Source organism: Panulirus ornatus, chromosome 41, assembly GCF_036320965.1.
Source record: "Panulirus ornatus isolate Po-2019 chromosome 41, ASM3632096v1, whole genome shotgun sequence".
NCBI classification, from domain to species: Eukaryota; Metazoa; Arthropoda; class Malacostraca; order Decapoda; family Palinuridae; genus Panulirus; species Panulirus ornatus.
Window position 1 is genome coordinate 21379851 of NC_092264.1, and position 27945 is coordinate 21407795.

Genomic DNA, 27945 nt, shown 5'->3' on the forward strand with positions numbered 1-27945 from the left:
ATCTTTTTTCTCTTGACAGGTGCATAGGCCACCAATTTAAACCCCAGCTTCTCCATCCACTTTCAGTTTACCCATATCAATCTAGCTTACTTTCTAACACTATCACATACCCCTACAACACGTGCTTCAAGAGTAATGCTACTCCTTCCTTTGCTCTTGTCCTCTCACTAACCCCTGACTGTACTCCCAAGGCATTCCCAAACCACTCTTCCCCTTTACCCTTGAGCTTCATTTAACTCAAGAGCCAAAACATCCAGGTTCCTCCCTCAAACATACTACCTAGCTCTCCTTTTTTCTCATCTTGATTACATCCACGCACATTCAGACACCCTAATCTGAGCCTTCAAGGAGGATGAGCACTCCTCATATGACTCCTTCTGCTTCCCGTTTTAGAAAGTTAAAATACTAGGAGGGGAAGGTTTCTAGCCCCCTCCCGTCCCCCTCAGTCACCTTCTATGACATGCAGGGAATGCATGGGAAGTACTCTTTCCCCCTGTCCCCTATATATGAAATAAAAGTCAACCCTAATAAGGATGTAAAAAGTTTTTGAAAAATTTCTCATTATTCTATTTTCTTTTGTTTTTATCAGTCTTTATATTACTCACATCCAATTTCTAATTTCACCAATGTAAAGCTTGAAAATGTTGGTAGCTTTTGTTATATAACACTTATTGTGCTTGCTGAGCTTATTGAAAACATGAGTTGATTATATCAAATACTAAACCAAACAATTTACAGCCAATTTTTCTTTTTTTGGTTTTAAGTGAAAGATCAACCAATTTTGCACAGAATGTTGTTGGTTAAAAAGAAAAGAAAAGAAAAAAAAAGAATCTGATGCTGAAAAATTTCTCTGGAAAAGCAGTACAGTACATATATTCTATGGCAGAAAGTCACAACCAACTCTGTCCATGGAAGGAAGTAATGTTATTAGTAAGTTAGTGAGGAAGGGTGTTAACAATCTCTCTATATGTCTATTGTACATGTTTGTTTATTTGTTTAACTCTTTGTTCTTTATCATCTTCTTGTTCTACATCAATTTCATCATATTCTTCCTTCCCTGTCCTATAAAATTTTGTCCACCCTTTTTTTTCATTTGTATCATTACAATGCCTTAAATAACCATAGTCTTAATCATATATTTCCAGTTGGCATTCATGTATTCCTTGTTTACAGTCTGCATATTTTGTTTCAGGTAAAATCTCTCTACTCACTGCATACCACATTTTACAATTTCTACATATGCTATGAAGAGACTTTACAATTTTTTGTATGAGCAATGTAAATTTTTTTTTCTATCTCTGTTCTATTTACCAAAGTGCTTTCGGAATCAATTTTTATCAAAACTCTTTGCAATAACCCTTTTGCTTATCATCACTTCAATTTTCAGCTTAACACCATATCTTACTTGTTGAGAGAAAGAGGGAACTTACCCACAATGAGATTTTGCAGAGCTATTAATTAGCAGTAGGTGCCTATTTTGCTTGTTTGGAGCAAGAGGCTCCTACATAAAACACATGCTTTACATTATAAGTTTAAGCTTCAAAATCATGCATGGACAGATAATTGTATAAGAAATGTGCCACTGGTCTTCAACTGCAAGTGGTAACACCACAAACGAAATTGTCATCTTTATTATGGCTGTATCATCATTAGCAGACGAAAAAAGAGTTCAGCATCACTGAGAATCTTCTCACTCCAAAGATGCCCATCTTACCCTACTCCTACATAATGTACACCCTTGAAGGTGCAGGAGCCTTATAAAAAAAAGTACCCTAAGGTTACATAATAATAAAGTTACGAGAAAACTTTTATTAAATATTCCTACCACTTTAGTAGATACAAAACTGATTTCATGAATCACTGTTATAAGTAAAAACACAGTATTCTAAACATATTCTTATCATTCTAAGGGTCATCTTCATGTCACTTAACACCCATTTGTTTCTGAAAACTGCTCTGGACGCTGAAAAGACAAAGTATATATGTGAGTATCTATAAACATCACTGCAATAAAAAATCAACAAATAAATCATCATTACTATCATCCTTATACCAAATTGTTGTTTCCTGTGTCAGAGGTAGCACCAGGAAACAGACAAAGAATAGCCCATTCACTCACATACACACATAATATATCTTTTCTTTCTTTCATAATATTCGCCATTTCCCACCTCAGCGAGGTAGCATTAAGAACAGAGGACTGGGCCTCTGAGGAAACATCCTCACCCAGCCCCCGTCTCTGTTCCTTCCTTTGGGAAAAAAAAAAAGAAAAAAGAAAAAGAGAGGGGAAGATTTCCAGCCCCCTGCTCCCTTCCCTTTTAGTCGCCTTCTACGACACGCAGGGAATACGTGGGAAGTATTCTTTCTCCCCTATCCCCAGGGATAACATAATATATATCATATTTATTATACTTATCTGCCATCTCCCTGTTAGCTAGGAAGAGCTAGGAAACAGACAAGGAATGGCCCAACCCACCCATATACACATATATATATATATGCATAAACCACCACACACGCACGCACATATACATACATATACATTTCACCATATACATACATATACATACACAGACATATACATATTCACGTGTACATATTCATACTTGCTGCCTTCATCCATTCCCGTTGCCACCTCACCACACACAAAATAGCATCCCCCCCTCATCTCCAGCGAGGCAGTGCCAGGAACAGATAAAAAAAGGCCACATTCATTCACACTCAGTCTCTACCTGTCATGGGTAATGCATCGAAACCACAGCTCCCCCTCCACATCCAGGCACCACAGACCTTTCCATAGTTTACCCCTGATGCTTCACATACCCTGGTTCAATTCAATGACAGCATGTCCACCCCGGAATACCACAGCATTACAATTTACTCTATTCCTTGCACGCCTTTCAACCTCCTGTATGTTCAGGCCCCGATCACTCAAAATCTTTTGCACTCCATCCTTTAACCTACAATTTGGTCTCCTGCTTCTCCTCCTTACCTCCACCTCTTACATATATATCCTTTTTGTCAATCTTTCCTCACTCATTCTCTCCATGTGTCCAAACCATTTCAATACACCCTCTTCTGATCTCTCTCAACCAAAATCTTTTTATTACCACACATCTCTCTTACCCTTTCATTACTTACTTGATCAAACCACCTCACACCATATATTGTCCTCAAACATTTCACATACAACACATCCACCCTCCTCCGCACAACCCTATCTACAGCCCAAGCCTCACAACCATGTAACATTGTTGGAACCACTATTCCTTCAAACATACCCATTTTTGCTCTCCTAGATAACGTTCTTGTATTCTACACATTCTTCAATGCTCCCAGAACCTTCGCCTCCTCCCCCACCCTACGACCCACTTCCATGGTTCCATCCGCTGCTAGATCCACTCCCAGATATCTAAAACGCTTCACTTACTCCAGTTTTTCTCCATTCAAGCTTACCTCCCAATTAACTTGTCCCTCAACTCTACAGGACCTAAAATCCTTGCTCTTTTTCACATTTACTCTTAACTTTCGCCTTTCACACACTTGACCAAACTCAGTCACCAGCCTCTACAGTTTCTCACCCGAATCAGCCACCAGTACTGCATCATCAGCCAACAATAACTAACTTCCCAAGCCCTCTCATCCAGAACAGACTGCATACTTGCCCCTCTTTCCAAAACTCTTGCATTCACCTCCCTAACCACCCCATCCATAAACAAATTAAACAACCATGGAGACATCACACACCCCTGCCACAAACCAACATTCACTGGGAACCAATCACTTTCCTCTCTCCCTACTTGTACACATGCCTTACGCCCTTGGTAGAAACTTTTCACTACTTCCAGCAACTTACCTCCCACACCATATACTCTTAAAACCTTCCACAAAGCATTTCTATCAACCCTATCATATGCCTTCTCCAGATCCATAAATGCTACATACAAATCCCTCTGTTTTTCTAAGTATTTATCTCCAACATTCTTCAAAGCAAACACCTGATCCACACATCCTCTACCACTTCTGAAACCACACTGCTCTTCCCCAATCTGATGTTTGTACATGTCTTTACCCTCACAATCAATATCCTCCCATATAATTTCCCAGGAATACTCTAAGAAAGTTATGTCTGTAATTTGAACACTCACCTTTATCCCCTTTGCCTTTGTAAAAAGGCACTATGCATGCATTTCACCAATCCTCAAGCACTTCACCATGATCCATACATATAATGAATATCCTTACCAACCAATCAACAACACAGTCACCCCCTTTTTAATAAATTCCACTGCAATACCATCCAAACCTGCTGCCTTTCCAGCTTTCATCTTCTGCAAAGCTTTCACTACCTCTTCTCTTTTTACGAAACCATAATCCCTGACCCTTTCACTTTGCACACCACCCCAACCTAAACACCCTACCCTATATCTGCCACTCTACAATCAAACACATTCAACAAATCTTCATAATACTCACTCCATCTCCTCACTTCATCACTACTTGTTATCACCTCCCCATTTGCCCCCTTCATCGATGTTCCCATTTGCTCTCGTCTTACGCACTTCATATACCTCCTTCCAAAACATCTTTTTCTTTCTTTTCTTTCTTTTAAAGTATTCGCCATTTCCCGCGTTAGCGAGGTAGCTTTAAGAACAGAGGACTGGGCCTTTGTGGAATATCCTCACCTGGCCCCACTCTGTTCCTTCTTTTGGGGAAAAAAAAAAAAAAAAAAAAAAAAATCTTTTTATTCTCCCTAAAATTTAATGCTAATCTCTCAACCCAACTCTCATTTGCCCTCTTTTTCACCTGTTGCACCTTTCTATGGACCTTCTGCTGCTTTCTTTTATGCATCTGCACTACCTCCCTGCAAGTATCGTCCAAATGCCTCTCTCTTCTCTTTCACTAACAATTTTACTTCTTCATCCCACCACTCACTACTGTTTCTAATCTGCCCACCTCCCATCTTTCTCATGCCACATGCATCTTTTGCACAAGCCATCACTGGTTCTTTATATACATCGCATTTCTCCCCCACTCCCCTTATGTCATTTGCTCTGACCTTTCAACATTCTGCACTCAATCTCTCCTGGTGCTTACTCACATAAGTCTCCTTTCCAAGCTCACTTACTCTCACCACTGTCTTCTCCCCAACATTCTCTCTTCTTTTCTGAAAACCTCGACAAATCCTCACCTTCACCTCCTCAAAATAGTGATCAGACATATGGAAGGTGAAAATGTGATCTTGGAGAGCAAAAATATGTATGTTTGAAGGAATAGTGGTTCCAACAATGTTATATGTTTGCGAAGCATGGGCTACAGATAGTGTTGTGCAGAGAAAGGTTGATGTATCAGAAATGAAATGTTTAAAGACAATGTGGTGTGAGGTTGTTTGACCAATCAATTAATGTGGAGGCTATGGTGAAGATTTGTATAGGTTTCCAGAAAAGAAGAGTGAATGTTGGGGTGAAGAGGGTGGTGAGAGTAAGTGAGCTTGGGAAGGAGACTTGTGTGAGGAAGTACCAGGAGAGACTGAGTACAGAATGGAAAAAGGTGAGAACAATGGAAGTAAGGGGAGTGGGGGAGGAATGGGATGTATTTAGGGAATCAGTGATGGATTGCGCAAAAGATGCTTGTGGCATGAGAAGAGTGGGAGGTGGGTTGATTAGAAAGGGTAGTGAGTGGTGGGATGAAGAAGTAAGAGTATTAGTGAAAGAGAAGAGAGAGGCATTTGGATGATTTTTACAGGGAAAAAATGAAATTGAGTGGGAGACGTATAAAAGAAAGAGACAGGAGGTCAAGAGAAAGGTGCAAGAGGAGAAAAAAAGGGCAAATGAGAGTTGGGGTGAGAGAGTATCATTAAATTTTAGGGAGAATAAAAAGATGTTCTGGAAGGAGGTATATAAAGTGCGTAAGACCAGGGAGCAAATGGGAACTTCAGTGAAGGGCGCAAATGGGGAGGTGATAACAAGTAGTGGTGATGTGAGAAGGAGATGGAGTGAGTATTTTGAAGGTTTGTTGAATGTGTTTGATGACAGAGTGGCAGATATAGGGTGTTTTGGTCGAGGTGGTGTGCAAAGTGCGAGGGTTAGGGAAAATGATTTGGTAAACAGAGAAGAGGTAGTAAAAGCTTTGTGGAAGATGAAAGCCGGCAAGGCAGCAGGTTTGGATGGTATTGCAGTGGAATTTATTAAAAAAGGGGGTGACTGTATTGTTGACTGGTTGGTAAGGTTATTTAATGTATGTATGACTCATGGTGAGGTGCCTGAGGATTGGCGGAATGCGTGCATAGTGCCATTGTACAAAGGCAAAGGGGATAAGAGTGAGTGCTCAAATTACAGAGGTATAAGATTGTTGAGTATTCCTGGCAAATTGTATGGGAGGGTATTGATTGAGAGGGTGAAGGCATGTACAGAGCATCAGACTGGGGAAGAGCAGTGTGGTTTCAGAAGTGGTAGAGGATGTGTGGATCAGGTGTTTGCTTTGAAGAATGTATGTGAGAAATACTTAGAAAAGCAAATGGATTTGTATGTAGCATTTATGGATCAGGAGAAGGCATATGATAGAGTTGATAGAGATGCTCTGTGGAAGGTATTAAGAATATATGGTGTGGGAGGCAAGTTGTTAGAAGCAGTGAAAAGTTTTTATCGAGGATGTAAGGCATGTGTACGTGTAGGAAGAGAGGAAAGTGATTGGTTCTCAGTGAATGTAGGTTTGCGGCAGGGGTGTGTGATGTCTCCATGGTTGTTTAATTTGTTTATGGATGGGGTTGTTAGGGAGGTGAATGCAAGAGTTTTGGAAAGAGGGGCAAGGATGAAGTCTGTTGGGGATGAGAGAGCTTGGGAAGTGAGTCAGTTGTTGTTCGCTGATGATACAGCGCTGGTGGCTGATTCATGTGAGAAACTGCAGAAGCTGGTGATTGAGTTTGGTAAAGTGTGTGAAAGAAGAAAGTTAAGAGTAAATGTGAATAAGAGCAAGGTTATTAGGTACAGTAGGGTTGAGGGTCAAGTCAATTGGGAGGTGAGTTTGAATGGAGAAAAACTGGAGGAAGTGAAGTGTTTTAGATATCTGGGAGTGGATCTGGCAGCGGATGGAAACATGGAAGCGGAAGTGGATCATAGGGTGGGGGAGGGGGCGAAAATTCTGGGAGCCTTGAAGAATGTGTGGAAGTCGAGAACATTATCTCGGAAAGCAAAAATGGGTATGTTTGAAGGAATAGTGGTTCCAACAATGTTGTATGGTTGCGAGGCGTGGACTATGTATAGAGTTGTGCGCAGGAGGATGGATGTGCTGGAAATGAGATGTTTGAGGACAATGTGTGGTGTGAGGTGGTTTGATCGAGTAAGTAACGTAAGGGTAAGAGAGATGTGTGGAAATAAAAAGAGCGTGGTTGAGAGAGCAGAAGAGGGTGTTTTGAAATGGTTTGATCACATGGAGAGAATGAGTGAGGAAAGATTGACCAAGAGGATATATGTGTCGGAGGTGGAGGGGACGAGGAGAAGAGGGAGACCAAATTGGAGGTGGAAAGATGGAGTGAAAAAGATTTTGTGTGATCGGGGCCTGAACATGCAGGAGGGTGAAAGGAGGGCAAGGAATAGAGTGAATTGGAGCGATGTGGTATACCAGGGTTGACGTGCTGTCAGTGGATTGAATCAAGGCATGTGAAGCGTCTGGGGTAAACCATGGAAAGCTGTGTAGGTATGTATATTTGCGTGTGTGGACGTATGTATATACATGTGTATGGGGGTGGGTTGGGCCATTTCTTTCGTCTGTTTCCTTGCGCTACCTCGCGAACGTGGGAGACAGCGACAAAGTATAATAAAAAATATAAAAAAAATATTTATGGATCTGGAGAAGGCATATGATAGAGTTGATAGAGATGCTCTGTGGAAGATATTAAGAATATATGGTGTGGGAGGCAAGTTGTTAGAAGCAGTGAAAAGTTTTTATCAAGGATGTAAGGCATGTGTATGTGTAGGAAGAGAGGAAAGTGATTGGTTCTCAGTGAATGTAGGTTTGCGGCAGGGGTGTGTGATGTCTCCATGGTTGTTTAATTTGTTTATGGATGGGGTTGTTAGGGAGGTGAATGCAAGAGTTTTGGAAAGAGGGGCAAGTATGAAGTCTGTTGTGGATGAGAGAGCTTGGGAAGTGAGTCAGTTGTTGTTCGCTGATGATATAGCGCTGGTGGCTGATTCATGTGAGAAACTGCAGTAGCTGGTGACTGAGTTTGATAAAGTGTGTGAAAGAAGAAAGTTAAGAGTAAATGTGAATAAGAGCAAGGTTATTAGGTACAGTAGGGTTGAGGGTCAAGTCAATTGGGAGGTAAGTTTGAATGGAGAAAAACTGGAGGAAGTAAAGTGTTTTAGATATCTGGGAGTGGATCTGGCAGCGGATGGAACCATGGAAGCGGAAGTGGATCATAGGGTGGGGGAGGGGGCGAAAATCCTGGGAGCCTTGAAGAATGTGTGGAAGTCGAGAACATTATCTCGGAAAGCAAAAATGGGTATGTTTGAAGGAATAGTGGTTCTAACAATGTTGTATGGTTGCGAGGCGTGGGCTATGGATAGAGTTGTGCGCACGAGGGTGGGTGTGCTGGAAATGAGATGTTTGAGGACAGTGTGTGGTGTGAGGTGGTTTGATCGTGTAAGTAACGTAAGGGTAAGAGAGATGTGTGGAAATAAAAAGAGCGTGGTTGAGAGAGCAGAAGAGGGTGTTTTGAAATGGTTTGGGCTCATGGAGAGAATGAGTGAGGAAAGATTGACCAAGAGGATATATGTGTCGGAGGTGGAGGGAACAAGAAGTGGGAGACCAAATTGGAGGTGGAAAGATGGAGAGAAAAAGATTTTGTGTGATCGGGACCTGAACATGCAGGAGGGTGAAAGGAGGGCAAGGAATAGGGTGAATTGGATCGATGTGGTATACCGGGGTTGATGGGCTGTCAGTGGATTGAATCAGGGCATGTGAAGCGTCTGGGGTAAACCATGGAAAGCTGTGTAGGTATGTATATTTGCGTGTGTGGACGTGTATGTATATACATGTGTATGGGGGTGGGTTGGGCCATTTCTTTCGTCTGTTTCCTTGCGCTACCTCGCAAACGCGGGAGACAGTGAAAAGAAAAAAAAAAAAAAACGTATATGTGTATATGTGTATGTCTCTCTAGTAAAAAAAGCTACTCTCTTTGGTTCCCATTTCTCCCCTAACTCCACACTGGATAACTAATATTTTTGCAGGGAAGTAGTGCAAACAACTGGGAGATGTAAAAAAAGAAAGCAGCAGGAGGTGAAGAGAAAGGTGCAAGAGGTGAAAAAGAGTAAAAATGAAAGTTGAGGTGAGAGTATCATTAAGTTTTAGGGAGAAAAAAAGGTGTTTTGGAGGGAGGTAAACAAAGTGCATAAAACAAGAGAACAAATGGAAACATTGGTAAAGAAAGCAAATGGAGAGGCAATAAAATGTAGTGATGAAGTGAGAAGGGGATAGAGTGAGTATTTTGAGGGCCTGTTGAAGATGTCTGATGATAGAGTGGCAGATGTTGGGTGTTCCAGTTGGGGTGGTGTCCAAAGTGAGAGGGTCAGGGATTATGGTTCGGTAAAGAGAGAAGAGGTAGTGAAAGCTTTGTGCAAGATGAAAGCTGGCAAGGTGGTGGGTTTGGATGGTATTGCAGTGGAATTCATTAAAAAAAGGGGGTGACTGTTTTGTTGATTGGTTGATAATGATATTCAGTGTATGTATGGATCATGGTGAAGTGCCTGAGGATTGGCAGAATACATGCATAGTGCCTTTTTACAAAGGCAAAGGGGATAATGGTGAGTGTTTAAATTACAGAAGCATAAGTTTGTTGAGTATTCCTGGGAAATTATATGGGAGGGTATTGATTGAGAGGGTAAAGGCATGTACAGAGCATCAGATTGGGGAAGAGCAGTGTGGTTCCAGAAGTGGTAGAGGATGTGTGGATCAGGTGTTTGCTTTGAAGAATGTTGGAGAGATATACTTAGAAAAACAGAGGGATTTGTATAGAGCATTTATGGATCTGGAGAAGGAATATGATAGGGTTGATAGTGATGCTTTGTGGAAGGTTTACGAGTATATGCCATGGGAGGTAAGTTGCAAGAAGCAGTGAAAAGTTTTTACCAAGGATGTAAGGCATGTGCACAAGTAGGAGGAGAAGAAAGTGATTGGTTCCCAGTGAACGCATGGGTGCATGATGTCTCCATGTATGTTAAATTTGTTTATGGATGGGGTTGTTAAGGAGGTGAATGCAAGAGTTTTGGAAAGAGGGGCAAGTATGCAGTTTGTTCTGGATGAGACAGCTTGGGAAGTGAGTCAGTTACGCTGATGATACAGCACTGGTGCAGTCACCAGTGCTGTATCATCAGTGAGAAACTGCAGAAGCTGGTGACTGAGTTTGGTTAAGTGTGTGAAAGAAGAAAGTTGAGAGTAAATGTGAATAACAGCAACGTTATTAGGTTCAGCAGGGTTGAGGGACAAGTTAGTTGGGAGGTAAGTTTGAATGGAAGAAAACTGGAGGAAATGAAGTATTTCAGATATCTGGGAGTGGACTTAGCAGCAGATGGAACCATGGAAGCGGAAGTGAGTCACAGGGTGGGGAAGAATGTGTGGAAGGCAAGAACGTTATCTCGGAGAGCAAAAATGGGTATGTTTGAAGGAATGGTGGTTCCAACAATGTTATATGGTTGTGAGGCATGGGCTACAGATAGGGTTGTGCGGAGGTTGGATGTGTTGGAAAAGAAATGTTTGAGGACAATATGTGATTTGACTGAGTAAGTAATGAAAGGGTAAGAGAGATGTGTGGTAATAAAAAGAGTGTGGTTGAGAGAGCAGATGAGGATGTGTTGAAATGGTTTGGACACATGGAGAGAATGAGCGAGGAAAGATTGACAAAGAGGATATATGTGTCAGAGGTCCTTTTTTGTCTTTTCCTGGCATTACTCGTTTTGTTTTTTTTGGAGGGGGGTGTTTGCTCTTTCATGTGTGGCAAGGTGGTGATGAAAATGGATGAAGGGAGCACATATGAATATGTACATGTGTACATATGTATATGTATGTATTTGTTGAAATGTATATGTATGTATATCGAAAAGGATCACAATTTTGCTCATGATCAAGGATATTCCTGAGTCCACGGGGAAATGAAACACGATAAGTTCCCAAGTGCACTTCCATGTAATAATCACATCGTCAGGGGAGATACAAGAAAGAAATATAAGTCAGCTGATATACAATGAAGAGACGTAGCAAGGATGCCATCTGGTAAACAAGTGACTGTCCAAGGCAGACAACGAGCATATCATAAACTTATTACGTGGACATGAAGGGGAATTAGTTTACAAATCTTATCAACAATAAAGCTATCCAGTTTGTACAGATTTTCACTAATATTTAGGTTATAATTGCATTAAAAAGTAAAATATTCTTTCATAATTTCAATGCAATTTGGTTTAGGTATGTAGAAGATTTTCACTAATAATAAGGTTATAATTGCATTAAAAAGTAAAATATCCTTTCATAATTTCAATGCAATTTGGTTTAGGTATGTAGATGATGTTCTTTGTGTTTGGCCAACAAATGAAAATTTACTTGACAATTTAGTACCTTCCATCAAATCTACTGTAGAAAATGAAAATAATGGTATGTTTTCATTTTTAGATTGCATGATCCATAGGCAAGGAAACAAGTTTAAGTTTAGCATATACAGAAAACCTACCAATGTATGCTCATATGTCCATTATTACTCATCTCAACATGACAGAGTTAAATTATCATCATTTCAATCTATGTACCTTAGGGCATTACGTCTTTGTAGTCCACAGTTTATTAATAATGAGTATGAGAAGATATATTCTACTGGATCTATGTTAATGTACCCTAGATCTTTCATTGATAAATCCCTTAAGTTAGCAAAGAAATCATTTTATAGAGTTGAACCCAAACCTCCCATTTTAGTTCTATCTTTTAATAATAATTTTACTTTACTTCCCATGTTGCTTAAATCCTTTAATGTAAATGTTGCCTTCAGCAACAATAATACTATAAAGAATATCTTAATCAGGGACTCAACAGAAAATTCTCCCGGATGTATCTATAAAGTGCCATGTAGAAATTGTGATAAGTTTTACACTGGGCAGACTGGTAAGGATCTTTCTGTTAGACTTAAGCAACATAAATATAGTATAAGAACAGGAGGAGTGTTTACAGAAAAAGTGCTGACATGTGTGAGAGAAGTATGTGGCATGTAAGAGGTGGAAAGTTAAAAAGGATAGTGAACGGTTGGATGCCAGAGTAAAGTTGCTAATGAAAAAAAAGAAAAGAAAAGGGGGGTATATGGGTGGTACTTACAGGGAAAGGGTGCATATGACAGGAAGATGTATATGAGAAGGCAGCAAGAGGTCAGGAAGAAGGAATAAGGATTGAAAGAGATGGCAAACAAGAGATGGGGTGAGTGAGTATCAGGAAACTTCAGGTAGAATAAGATGTTTACGAAGGATGTTTATTGTGTGAGAACAACAAGCAATATTAGTGAAGAGGATGAATGGGGAAGTGGTAACTGGTAATGATGAGGTGAGCTGGGGATGGAGTGAGTATTTTGAAGGAATGCTGAATGTGTTTGATGACAGCATGGCAGATGCAGGGTGTTTGGGTTGGGGAGGTATGTACATTGATAGTCATGGGAAGTGGTTGGGTGAAAAGAGATGTGGTGAAAACCTTTTGTAAGGTGAAATGTGGGAAGGTGGGTGAGGTGGGTGGCACTGCAGTTCGACTTCTTAAGGAAGAGGGTGACTGTGCAGTTGAAATGGATAGTTATGAGTTTCAATGTATGGAATGGTGTCTGAGGAGTGGAGGAATGCATGTATAATGCCAGTGTATAAAGGTAACTACAAACGTCTGTGGAGTGTACCAAGAAAGACGTATGAAAGTGGTGAATATGATGGTTAAGGCATGTACAGAACATCAGATTTGGGGAGGAACAATGTGGTTTCAGAAGTGGGAGAGGATGCATGAAATGAACCAGGGTATTGAAGTGGCCACAGAAAACCATGGAAAGGTCTGTGAGGCCTTTTTGTGGATAGGGGGCTGTGGTTTCAGGGCACTACACATTACAGACAGAGAATGGATGTGAGCAAACAGGGCTTTCCTATGCCTGTTCTTGGCTGCATTCTGCTTTAAATTAAAGACTGAGTGTGGGAAATGGAGAAAGAGAAAGATGTGTATGTGGCAGTTATTGAGTTGGAGAAAGCATATAAAGGACTGATAGGGATGCCTAATGGAAGGTCTTACGTACATATGGTATGGGAGCTGCGAGAAGCAGAGTAGTTTTTACCATGTACAGGTCTGCAGCAGGTGGGTGTGATGTCAAAATGGCTGTTTAATTTAATTATGGATGGGTTGGTGAAGGAGGTATACGCAAGAGTCTTCGAGGAAGGTGTGAGTAAGTAGTCTGTAGGTGGTCTGGGCCTAGGAAGTGAGTCAGCTGTTGTTTGCTGATGACATAGCACTGGTGGCAGATTTGAATGAGAAACTGCAGAAGTTGGTCATTGAGTTTGGAAGAGTATGTGAAAGGAGGAAGTTGAGAGTAAATCTGAATAAAATCAAAATTATTAGGTTTAGCAGAGCATAGGAAAAGAAAGAAATGAGTCATAGGGTGAGTGAGGTGAATGTTCTGGGAACATTGAGGAATTTGTGAAGGTCATTATCTGGGAGGGCAAAAATGGATATGTTTGAAGGTACAGTAGACCCAAAAACGTATAGGATGTGAGGCAAGGGATATAAATAAGGATATGCAAAGGAGGGAGGATGGGTTGGAAATGACATGTATGAGGTCGGTATGTGGTGCAAGGTTGAATAAGTTACAAAAGAGTTAAGAGAAAGGTGTGGAAATAAGGACAGTGGCTAAGATATGCAGAGAATGTGCTAAAATTGTTAGAACATATGGAAAGAAAGAGGTAGAAGAGGTTGAAAAAGATGATATATATGTGTCAGAAGTGGATGGGACGAGGAGAAAGGGGAGAGAAAATTGGAGATGGATGGATGGAGTGAATAGGATTTTGAGAATGTGGCCTGAACATGCAGAAGGGTGAAAGGAATGCACATATCAAAATGAATTAGAATGTGGCCTGAACATGCAGAAGGGTGAAAAGCATGCACAGATCAGAATGAATCAGAGTGTAAAATGGTCAACATGCTGTGAATGAAACAAACAAGGGTATTGAAGTGGCTACAGAAAACCATGGAAAGGTCTGTGAGGCCTTTTTGTGGATAGGGGGCTGTGGTTTCAGTGCACTGCACATTACTGATAGAGAATGGATGTGAGCAAATGAGGCTTTCCTCTGTCTCTGTTCTTGGCTGCATTCTGTTAATGCAGAAAATAGTGAACAAGTATATAAAAAAGAAACATATCTGACTGCATATTACATACACAACTATTTGTTCAGCCTCTGTAGAACAGGTTCAACGTGAAGAGGAAGAAGATGAACGTGAATATCTCCTGCGTCTAGGGGGACTACGTGAACGTGACCGAGGAGATCTCCGACGTGGTGGAGTACGCCGGCGCATTGGTGGAGGTGATCGGCGGCGCATCCTGGGGAAAATAGTCATAAACTAGAACTAAAAAGAAATTGCCAAGTTATATAAATATCATGAGACAATTTCAGACTCATCATCAACATACTTTTTAAGGGCTTAGCATTACAAGGGTACTTACATGTTATACCTAGGAGGAGTCCGCCATCGTGGTAGCGGACCTCTCCGAGGAGGCATAGGAAGGGGAGAACGTCGACGAGGAGGAACCTGGCGAGGTATCAGCACAGGAGCAGCAGTGATCTCCTGACCATCTATTTGACCTCCATCCATGTGCTTCATAGCATTCTCTGCATCCTCTGGTTTCTCAAAGTCAATGTATCCATAACCTCGATTTAGTGAAGAATTAACTCGGCTGAAAAATATTAATGTCTGAGCCTTTACATTCAATATTAATATAACTTGTTCATACTTCATTACATACCTCAGTCCTCTGGCAATGAATCTATCTCTAAGCACAGTCCCTTAAAAAGCTATTGCTGTTTTTTCACACAAGCACAGGAAAGAACATTTATCAAATATATCTCTACCCTTCAATAACTGGAATGTGTGGGTTACATGATTAAATGAAAAATCTGGACAAAAATAAATATGCTTTTTAAGTATATGATGTGATGTCACCATGGTTGTTTAATGGTTTATGGATGGGATGGTGAGGGAGGCAAATGTGTGAGTCTTAGAGAGAGAGGCGAGTATGCAGTCAATAGGGGATGAAAGGCCTGAGAAGTGAGTCAACTGCTGTTTTTTGATGAAGCAGCACTAGTGGAAAATTCAAGAGAGAAACTGCATAAGTTGGTGACTGAGTTTGGAAGTTTGTGTGTGAAAGGAGGAAGTTGAGAGTAAATATGAGTAAAAGCAAAATCATTATGTTTAACAGGGGTGAGGAACACCTAAGTTGGGGGTATGAGTATCAACAGAGAAAAATAGGAGAAAGTGAAGCATTTTAGACCCTGGGAGTGGAAATGTCAACAAATGTAATGATGGAAGTTGAAGTGAGTCATAGGATGGGTTAGGGGGCAAAGGTTCTGGAAACACTGAAGAATGTGTGGAAAGAGAGACTGCTATCTGGGAAGGCAAAAATGGTTATGTTTAAAGGTATAGCTGTCCCAACAATATTACATAGATGTGAGGCATAGGCTACAGGTAAGGCTGTGTTGAGGGTGGATGCGATGGAAATGAAATGTTTGAGGACATTAAGTGGTGTAAGGTGGTTTGATTGAATAAGTAATGAAAGGGTAAGAGAGAGGTGTGATAATAAAAAAACTTAGTGTGGTTGAGAAAGCTGAAGAGGGTGTACTGAAATGGTCTGGACTTATGACAAGAATGAATGAGGAAAGGTTGACAAAGAGGATATATGTGTAAGAAGTGGAAGAAACAAGGAAAACAGGGAGACCAGATTGGAGATGGAAGGGTGAAGAGAAAAGGATATTGAGTGAGTAGGGCATGAACATGCAGGAGGGTGAAAGGCATGCACAGGATGAAATGAATTGGAATGACATGGTATACATGGGTTAACATGCTGTCACTGTACTAAACCAAGGTATGTGAAGTGTCTGGGGTAAATCAGGGAAAGGTCTGGTTGTGGTTATGGAGCTGTGGTATTATTGCATTACACAAGAGATAGAGAACAGATGGGAGTGGATGAGGCCCCCTTCATCTGTTCCTGGAGCTACCTCGCCAATGTGGGAAACTGTGATCAAGCATGAAAATAAAAGCACACACCATGGTAAAAAATCAAAGCGAAGTGACTTTGTCCCTGCCTCATTGAATTTCTGTCTCTACAAAACTGAGACTGTCACTCTTACTCATTTACATACATTCATATGGTATACAAATTGAGATCAATCACCTTAAGAAACAATAAAGGGAAATTAATGTCTGTTCCTCCCCTCTTTTTTGTGCGTGAAGTGAGTAAGCTTGGAAAAGAGACATCAAGTGTGAAATAACAGGGGAAACTGGGTGTAAACTTGACAAAGGTGAGAGTAAATGAAGCAAGAGAAAGTGAATGAGGAATGGGAGATATTTAGGAAAACAACTCTGGCATGTACAGCATAAATGTGTGGCATGAAGATGGGGAAATCAGCAGGTTAGAAAGGGTAGTGTAAGTGGTGGAATGATAAAGAAATTTACCAGAGGAAATGAAAAGAGAGGCACATAAGAGATACTAAGGAGAGAGGGAAAAGAGGTAAACATTAGATGTACAAAGAAAACAGCAGGTCAAAAATGGTAGAGTAATAGCAAGATGTAGTAGGTATGATGAATAGCTATGAAGTGGCAGGTTGGAACATTAAGTAGAAGCCTCTAAAATCACTGAACTAGAGTTGTACCATCGTCCTGAGTAAGGTGTGTTAAAGTGGTGCCCAGGACCATCTCACACTCACCATGCAAGGAATACTAGTCTTACCTTCTTTCTCATCAAAATGGGATTACCAGGCTAGTCCTGTCATCTCCTTACAAGCAAACCTCACTTATTTCTTCACATCAATTCTCTTGATAGTGGGTAGCAGGCAGGCAATGACCAGGAAGGTATATTATCAGTGCTGGGTATTGGGAGGGTTAGTGATGGCAGCAAAGTGAGCCAGCACTTCAGTGCTTGTCATATTACACTCCTCTGACTTAGGTAGCAGTCTTTTCTTTCCACCTCACCCACACATGGACTACTTGTATTCTGTCCACAAACATACAATCTCTCCTTGTTACACAAAACACTTGACAATACTTAACACATACAACTCATTTTTCATAACTCTAGACTTTCCTGTGGTGTGAACTACGCACTAGCCCTGCCTTTTGGCAAAATGGTAGAAGCAAAAGATACAAGTAGGTAGGAGCATTTATGCAAGAGGATTAGGTAGATACATGGGTAGAAGTAGTAGGTAGGAACATTAGGCAGAAGCATTATGTAAGAGTGGTCAGTAAGAACATTAGGTAGGAGCCCCTGCAAACAATGCACAAGAGTTGCCCTCTGTCAGTGGCCTGTTAAGAAAGAGGCATTAAAGGCTAAGCAGCAGCACTGGAGTTCACTACTTATAGAGACTCAATTGCTGTGGGGAACAGGCGTCAGAGATATAGGTTGACAGAAGTTTTCTTGTCATCTCCTGTCTGCATGATCGCTTTTTTTCCTTAGCTGACAGACCTTCCTATCACTATTCACTATACCATTATTTGTGGCCCCTCAAGTAATCTCTCTTCTGTTGAATATCATCTCTCTAGTACTTCTAATATCTTACATCTCTCTAAGGCCCAATCATCTAATGATGTTCTCACTGGCCCTTTTCCATATCCATCTATAAACTCCACTCACGATCCTGGCTCAAAAGTGGTCTGTGCTTATTCCAACATCAGCACACAACTCCAAAATCTCTTCACCATTTTAATTCACAACACTGAATACCCTATGTGTCCCAATCATACACTCAACTACCACACCACTCACATTTAAATCGCCCATCAATAATATGTGGCCTCTTCAACTGGTCCCAAAACACTTCCTTCTCATGATATTTCTCTTCATGCCCAGGTGCATAGGCACTAATAATCACCTATCTCTCATCAAACACTCATTTTTACCCACATCACTCTAGAATTTACTTTCTTACACTCTATCACACACTTCCACAAATCCTGCTTTGGGAGAAGTGCTACTCCTTACTTAGCTCTTGTCCTCTCACTAATGCCTGGCTTTACTTCTAAGACATTTCCAAACCATTCTTTCCCTTTACCAGTGAACTTTGTTTCTCTCAGAGCCAGAATAACCAGGTTTCTTTTCTCAAACATACTATCTATCAATCCGCTCTTTTCATCTTGGTTACATCCATACACATTTAAATACTCCAATCTGAGCCTTCAAGGAGGATGAGCACTGCATAGCTGGCTCTTTTTTCTGTTCCTTCTTTTAGAAACTGAAATAGAAGAAGAATGGGTTTCCAGCCATCTACTCATGAACCTTTGGTTAATTTCTATAACACACAGGAAATACAGAGGTAAAATTTTCTCCTCTACTCCAGGTATTTTAACCCTATGGCAGGTGTGTGTGATGGGGTGGTTAGGGAGGTAAATGCAAGAGTTTTGGAGAAAGGGGCAAGTATGCAGTCTGTTGGGGATGAGAGAGCCTGGGAAGTGAGTCAGTTGTTGTACACTGATGATACAGCACTAGACTGGTGGCTGATTCGAGTGAGAAACTGCAGAAGTTGGTGACTGAGTTTGGAAATGTGTGAGAAAGGAGAAAGTCGAGAGGAAATGTGAATAACAAGGTTATAAAGTTCAGCAGGGTTGAGGGACAAGTTATTGGGATGTGAGTTTGAAAGGAGAAAAATTGGAAGTAAAGTGTTTTAGATATCTGGGAGTGGACTTAACAGCGAAAGGGACCATGGGAGTGGAAGTGAGTCATAGGGCGGGGGTGGGGGCAAAGGTTCTGGGAGTGATGAAGAATGTGTGGAAAGAGAGAACATTATCTCAGAGCAAAAATGGGTATGTCTGAAGGAATAGTAGTTCCAACAATATCATACGGTTGCAAGGCATGGGCTATTGATATAATTGTATGGAGGAAGGTGAATGGGTTGGAAATGAAATGTCTGAGGCCAATATGTGGAGTGAGGGGGTAATGAAAGTAGGTAATGAAAGGGTAAGGGAGATGTGTAGTAATAAAAAAGAGTGTGGTTGAGGGAGAAGAGGGTGCATTGAATTGGTTTGGACATAAGGAGAGAATGAAAGAGGAAAGGTTGACAAAGAGGATATATGCATCTGAGGTGGAGGGTATGAGGAAAAGTGAGAGACCAAACTCCAGGTGGAAGGATGGAGTTAAAAAAGACTTTAAGCAATCAGGGCCTGAACATGCAGGAGAGTGAGAGGTGTGCAAGGAAAAGAGTGAATTGGAACAATGTGGGATACCGGGGTCAACATTCTATCAATGGACTGAACCAAGGGATGTAAAAAGTGCAGGGTAAACCATGGAAAGGTCTGTGGAGCTTGGATGTGGATAAGGAGTCACATACATACATGTCCACACACGCACATATACATATTTATACATTTCAATGTATACATACATATACATAAACAGATATATACATATATACACAGGTACATATTCATACTTGCTGCCTTCATCCATTCCCCTCGCCACCCCACCACACATGAAATGGCACCCCCCCCCTCCCAAGTGTGTGAGGTAGTACTAGGAAAAGACAACAAAGGACACATTCATTCACAGTCTGTATCTAGCTGTGATGTGTAATGCACAGAAACTTCAGCTCCCTTTCCACATCCAAGCCCCACAAAACTTTCCATGGTTTACCCCAGATGCTTCACATGCCCTGGTTCAATCCATTGACAGCATGTCCACCCCGGTATACCACATAATTCCAATTCATTCTATTCTTTGCATGCCTTTCACTCTCCTGTATGTTCAGGCCCCAATTGCTCAAGATCTTTTTCACTCCAACCTTCCACCTCCAATTTGGTCTCCCATTTCTCCTTGTTCCCTCCACCTCTGACACATATATCCTCTTCGTCAATCTTTCCTCATTCATTCCCTCCATATGACCAAATCATTTCAATACATCCTCATCTGCTCTCTCAACCACACTCTTTTCATTAACACGCATCTCTCTTACTCTTTCATTACTTACTTGATCAAACTACCTCACACCACATATTGTACGTATATGTATATATTATATTATTATTATTATACTTTGTCGCTGTCTCCCGCGTTTGCGAGGTAGCGCAAGGAAACAGACGAAAGAAATGGCCCAACCCCCCCCCCCCATACACATGTATATACATACGTCCACACACGCAAATATACATACCTACACAACTTTCCATGATTTACCCCAGATGCTTCACATGCCTTGATTCAATCCACTGACAGCACGTCAACCCCGGTATACCACATCGCTCCAATTCACTCTATTCCTTGCCCTCCTTTCACCCTCCTGCATGTTCAGGCCCCGATCACACAAAATCTTTTTCACTCCATCTTTCCACCTCCAATTTGGTCTCCCTCTTCTCCTCGTTCCCTCCACCTCCGACACATATATCCTCTTGGTCAATCTTTCCTCACTCATTCTCTCCATGTGCCCAAACCACTTCAAAACACCCTCTTCTGCTCTCTCAACCACGCTCTTTTTATTTCCACACATCTCTCTTACCCTTACGTTACTCACTCGATCAAACCACCTCACACCACACATTGTCCTCAAACATCTCATTTCCAGCACATCCATCCTCCTGCGCACAACTCTATCCATAGCCCACGCCTCGCAACCATACAACATTGTTGGAACCACTATTCCTTCAAACATACCCATTTTTGCTTTCCGAGATAATGTTCTCGACTTCCACACATTTTTCAAGGCCCCCAGAATTTTCGCCCCCTCCCCCACCCTATGATCCACTTCCGCTTCCATGGTTCCATCCGCTGCCAGATCCACTCCCAGATATCTAAAACACTTCACTTCCTCCACTTTTTCTCCATTCAAACTCACCTCCCAATTGACTTGACCCTCAACCCTACTGTACCTAATAACCTTGCTCTTATTCACATTTACTCTTAACTTTCTTCTTCCACACACTTTACCAAACTCAGTCACCAGCTTCTGCAGTTTCTCACATGAATCAGCCACCAGCGCTGTATCATCAGCGAACAACAACTGACTCACTTCCCAAGCTCTCTCATCCCCAACAGACTTCATACTTGCCCCTCTTTCCAAAACTCTTGCATTTACCTCCCTAACAACCCCATCCATAAACAAATTAAACAACCATGAAGACATCACACACCCCTGCCGCAAACCTACATTCACTGAGAACCAATCACTTTCCTCTCTTCCTACACGTACACATGCCTTACATCCTCGATAAAAACTTTTCACTGCTTCTAACAACTTTCCTCCCACACCATATATTCTTAATACCTTCCACAGAGCATCTCTATCAACTCTATCATATGCCTTCTCCAGATCCATAAATGCTACATACAAATCCATTTGCTTTTCTAAGTATTTCTCACATACATTCTTCAAAGCAAACACCTGATCCACACATCCTCTACCACTTCTGAAACCACACTGCTCTTCCCCAATCTGATGCTCTGTACATGCCTTCACCCTCTCAATCAATACCCTCCCATATAATTTACCAGGAATACTCAACAAACTTATACCTCTGTAATTTGAGCACTCACTCTTATCCCCTTTGCCTTTGTACAATGGCACTATGCACGCATTCCGCCAATCCTCAGGCACATCACCATGAGTCATACATACATTAAATAACCTTACCAACCAGTCAACAATACAGTCACCCCCTTTTTTAATAAATTCCACTGCAATACCATCCAAACCTGCTGCCTTGCCGGCTTTCATCTTCCGCAAAGCTTTCACTACCTCTTCTCTGTTTACCAAATCATTTTCCCTAACCCTCTCACTTTGCACACCACCTCGACCAAAACACCCTATATCTGCCACTCTATCATCAAACACATTCAACAAACCTTCAAAATACTCACTCCATCTCCTTCTCACATCACCACTACTTGTTATCACCTCCCCATTTGCGCCCTTCACTGAAGTTCCCATTTGCTCCCTTGTCTTACGCACTTTATTTACCTCCTTCCAGAACATCTTTTTATTCTCCCTAAAATTTAATGATACTCTCTCACCCCAACTCTCATTTGCCCTTTTTTTCACCTCTTGCACCTTTCTCTTGACCTCCTGTCTCTTTCTTTTATACATCTCTCACTCAATTGCATTTTTTCCCTTGCTGCAAAAATCGTCCAAATGCCTCTCTCTTCTCTTTCACTAATACTCTTACTTCTTCATCCCACCACTCACTACCCTTTCTAATCAACCCACCTCCCACTCTTCTCATGCCACAAGCATCTTTTGCGCAATCCATCACTGATTCCCTAAATACATCCCATTCCTCCCCCACTCCCCTTACTTCCATTGTTCTCACCTTTTTCCATTCTGTACTCAGTCTCTCCTGGTACTTCCTCACACAAGTCTCCTTCCCAAGCTCACTTACTCTCACCACCCTCTTCACCCCAACATTCACTCTTCTTTTCTGAAAACCCATATGTGTGTATATGAGTGGATGGGTTTTTCTTTGTTTTCTGGTGCTACTTCACTGATGTGGGAAACAGCGATCAAGTATAATAATGATAATAATAAAAAAATATTTTCTTTTTTATCATTTTGCTTTGTTGCTGTCTCCCGCATTTGCGAGGTAGTGCAAGGAAACAGACGAAAGAAATGGCCCAACCCACCCCCCTACACATGTATATACATACACGTCCACACACGCAAATATACATACCCATACATCTCAATGTACACATAAGTATACAGACACATACATATGTACACAGACACATACATATATACACATGCACACAATTCACACTGTCTACCTTTATTCATTCCCATCGCCACCTCGCCACACATGCAATAACATCCCCCTCCCCCCTCATGTGTGCGAGGTAGCGCTAGGAAAAGAAAACAAGGGCCCCATTCGTTTACAACGAGTCTCTAGCTGTCATGCAATAATGCCCGAAACCACAGCTCCCTTTCCACATCCAGGCCCCACACAACTTTCCATGGTTTACCCCAGACACTTCACATGCCCTGATTCAATCCACTGACAGCACGTCCACCCCGGTATACCACATCGATCCAATTCACTCTATTCCTTGCCCGCCTTTCACCCTCATGCATGTTCAGGCCCCGATCACATAAAATCTTTTTCACTCCATCTTTCCTCCTCCAATTTGGTCTCCCACTTCTCCTTGTTCCCTCCACTTCTGATACATATATCCTCTTTGTCAATCTTTCCTCATTCATTCTCTCCATATGACTAAATCATTTCAATACACCCTCTTCTGCTCTCTCAACCACACTCTTTTCATTACCACACATCTCTCTTACTCTTTCATTACTTACTCGATCAAACCATCTCACACCACATATTGTATGTATATGTATATATGTGTGTATATGAGTGGATGGGTTTTTCTTTGTTTTCTGGTGCTACCTCACTGATGTGGGAAACAGCGATCAAGTATAATAATGATAATAAAAAAATATTTTTTTTCATTATTTTGCTTTGTCGCTGTATCCCGCGTTTGCGAGGTAGCACAAGGAAACAGACGAAAGAAATGGCCCAACCCACCCCCCTACACATGTATATACATACATGTCCACACACGCAAATATACATACCCATACATCTCAATGTACACATATATATACACACACAGACACATACATATGTACATATGCACACAATTCACACTGTCTGCCTTTATTCTTTCCCATCGCCACCTCACCACACATGGAATAACATCCCCCTTCCCCCTCATGTGTGTGAGGTAGCGCTAGGCCCCATTCGTTTACAACGAGTCTCTAGCTGTCATGCAATAATGCCCGAAACCACAGCTCCCTTTCCACATCCAGGCCCCACACAACTTTCCATGGTTTACCCCAGACACTTCACATGCCCTGATTCAATCCACTGACAGCACGTCCACCCCGGTATACCACATCGATCCAATTCACTCTATTCCTTGCCCGCCTTTCACCCTCATGCACGTTCAGGCCCCGATCACATAAAATCTTTTTCACTCCATCTTTCCTCCTCCAATTTGGTCTCCCACTTCTCCTCGTCCCCTCCACTTCTGATACATATATCCTCTTTGTCAATCTTTCCTCATTCATTCTCTCCATATGACTAAATCATTTCAATACACCCTCTTCTGCTCTCTCAACCACACTCTTTTCATTACCACACATCTCTCTTACTCTTTCATTACTTACTCGATCAAACCATCTCACACCACATATTGTATGTATATGTATATATGTGTGTATATGAGTGGATGGGTTTTTCTTTGTTTTCTGGTGCTACCTCACTGATGTGGGAAACAGCGATCAAGTATAATAATGATAATAAAAAAATATTTTTTTTTCATTATTTTGCTTTGTCGCTGTCTCCCGCGTTTGCGAGGTAGCACAAGGAAACAGACGAAAGAAATGGCCCAACCCACCCCCCTACACATGTATATACATACATGTCCACACACGCAAATATACATACCCATGCATCTCAATGTACACATATATATACACACACAGACACATACATATGTACATATGCACACAATTCACACTGTCTGCCTTTATTCTTTCCCATCACCACCTCACCACACATGGAATAACATCCCCCTTCCCCCTCATGTGTGTGAGGTAGCGCTAGGCCCCATTCGTTTACAACGAGTCTCTAGCTGTCATGCAATAATGCCCGAAACCACAGCTCCCTTTCCACATCCAGGCCCCACACAACTTTCCATGGTTTACCCCAGACACTTCACATGCCCTGATTCAATCCACTGACAGCACGTCCACCCCGGTATACCACATCGATCCAATTCACTCTATTCCTTGCCCGCCTTTCACCCTCATGCATGTTCAGGCCCCGATCACATAAAATCTTTTTCACTCCATCTTTCCTCCTCCAATTTGGTCTCCCACTTCTCCTCGTCCCCTCCACTTCTGATACATATATCCTCTTTGTCAATCTTTCCTCATTCATTCTCTCCATATGACTAAATCATTTCAATACACCCTCTTCTGCTCTCTCAACCAAACTCTTTTCATTACCACACATCTCTCTTACTCTTTCATTACTTACTCGATCAAACCATCTCACACCACATATTGTATGTATATGTATATATGTGTGTATATGAGTGGATGGGTTTTTCTTTGTTTTCTGGTGCTACCTCACTGATGTGGGAAACAACGATCAAGTATAATAATGATAATAAAAAAATAATATTTTTTTTCATTATTTTGCTTTGTCGCTGTCTCCCGCGTTTGCGGGGTAGCACAAGGAAACAGACGAAAGAAATGGCCCAACCCACCCCCCTACACATGTATATACATACATGTCTACACACGCAAATATACATACCCATACATCTCAATGTACACATATATATACACACACAGACACATACATATATACATATGCACACAATTCACACTGTCTGCCTTTATTCTTTCCCATCGCCACCTCACCACACATGGAATAACATCCCCCTTCCCCCTCATGTGTGTGAGGTAGTGCTAGGAAAAGACAACAAGGGCCACATTTGTTCACAGTCTCTAGCTGTCATGCAATAATGCCCGAAACCACAGCTCCCTTTCCACATCCAGGCCCCACACAACTTTCCATGGTTTGCCCCAGATGCTTCACATGCCCACGTCAACCCCAGTATACCACATCGATCCAATTCACTCTATTCCTTGCCCGCCTTTCACCCTCCTGCATATTCAGGCCCCGATCACTCAAAATCTTTATCACTCCATCTTTCCTCCTCCAATTTGGTCTCCCACTTCTCCTCGTTCCCTCCACCTCCGACACATATATCCTCTTTGTTAATCTTTCCTCACTCATTCTCTCAATGTGCCCAAACCATTTCAAAACACCCTCTTCTGCTCTCTCAACCATGTTCTTTTTATTTCTACACATCTCTCTTACCCTTACATTACTTACTCGATCAAACCACCTCACACCACACATTGTCCTCAAACATCTCATTTCCAGCACATCCACCCTCCTGCGCACAACTCTATCCATAGCCCATGCCTCACAACCATACAACATTGTTGGAACCACTATTCCTTCAAACATACCCATTTTTGCTTTCCGAGATAATGTTCTTGACTTCCACACATTCCTCAAGGCTCCCAGGATTTTTGCCCCCTCACCCACCCTATGATTCACTTCCGCTTCCATGGTTCCATCCGCTGCCAGATCCACCCCCAGATATCTAAAACACTTTACTTCCTCCAGTTTTTCTCCATTCAAACTTACCTCCCAATTGACTTGACCCTCAACCCTACTGTTCCTAATAACTTTGCTCTTATTCACATTTACTTTTAACTTTCTTCTTTCACACACTTTACCAAACTCAGTCACCAGCTTCTGAGTTTCTCACATGAATCAGCCACCAGCGCTGTATCATCAGCGAACAACAACTGACTCACTTCCCAAGCTCTCTCATCCCCAACAGACTTTATACTTGCCCCCTTTCCAAAACTCTTGCATTCACCTCCCTAACAACCCCATCCATAAACAAATTAAACAACCATGGAGACATCACACACCCCTGCAGCAAACCTACATTCACTGAGAACCAATCACTTTTCTCTCTTCTTACACGTACACATGCCTTACATCCTCGATAAAAACTTTTCACTGCTTCTAACAACTTGCCTCCCACACCATATATTCTTAATACCTTCCACAGAGCATCTCTATCAACTCTATCATATGCCTTCTCCAGATCCATAAATGCTACATACAAATCCATTTGCTTTTCTAAGTATTTCTCACACACATTCTTCAAAGCAAACACCTGATCCACAAATCCTCTACCACTTCTGAAACCACACTGCTCTTCCCCAATCTGATGCTCTGTACATGCCTTCACCCTCTCAATCAATACCCTCCCATATAATTTACCCGGAATACTCAACAAACTTATACCTCTGTAATTTGAGCACTCACTCTTATCCCCTTAGCCTTTGTACAATGGCACTATGTATGCATTCCGCCAATCCTCAGGCACCTCACCATGAGTCATACATACATTAAATAACCTTACCAACCAGTCAACAATATAGTCACCCCCTTTTTTAATAAATTCCACTGCAATACCATCCAAACCTGCTGCCTTGCCGGCTTTCATCTTCCGCAAAGCTTTTACTACCTCTTCTCTGTTTACCAAATCATTATATATCATAATATATCTCAATGTTAAGAAATACTGTCATCAAGGATGCATTTCCATTTATGCAGTGGCATAATGACCCCACAGAGAGCTGTCTCACTTACCATGCCATTTTCCAGTTATGTATCCTATGTGCTAATCAGGGTATTATTGCTCCAATAACTGCACTAATCTGTTTACCTTCCCTTTCCTAATATAGCAGCAAACCACTTCATTAAAATATTCTATCTCTAAATAAAAGAAATCTTAATATCACCTGTTACATCCACTTTAAATATGTCTCTGTAAACATCCACAAATTGATCAAAGTTACTGAAACTTACATATCATACATTGGGAGGTTCACACTCTTTACTGTTCCATAAACGGTGAAGATTTCAAGAAGATGGTCTCTATTAACATTACGGGTTAGACGACCAACATGGATTCTTGTGGGTCTTGGAGTGGGTGAACGAGGCTTTCTCCTGGGACGGGGGGATCCTGACCTGTGAAACAATACTAATGAATGATCTGCAGTGGACAAGGAAGATTACAAAGATGCAGCTGAATTCAAGCAT

At 41.5% G+C, this 27945-nt stretch overlaps 1 protein-coding gene across 1 annotated transcript; it reads right to left on the reverse strand.

The window, feature by feature from the left end:
* Nucleotides 1-1794: 1794 nt before the first annotated feature.
* Nucleotides 1795-27945, reverse strand: LOC139761753 (RNA-binding protein with serine-rich domain 1-B-like). The gene is made up of 4 exons (XM_071686187.1): nt 27712-27945; nt 14714-14944; nt 14429-14590; nt 1795-1963 (listed from the first exon to the last, which is right to left on the reverse strand). The coding sequence occupies exons 1-3, from the start codon at nt 27720-27722 to the stop codon at nt 14461-14463; spliced, it is 372 nt and encodes a 123-aa protein (XP_071542288.1). The 5' UTR covers nt 27723-27945; the 3' UTR covers nt 1795-1963; nt 14429-14460.

Excerpts from the sequence above, each read along its gene's own strand:
- LOC139761753 (XM_071686187.1), bottom strand. Across the intron at positions 14,591-14,713 it reads ACTCCTCCTAGGTATAACAT|GATGCGCCGCCGATCACCTC; the intron begins GTAAGTACCCTT and ends TATTTTCCCCAG.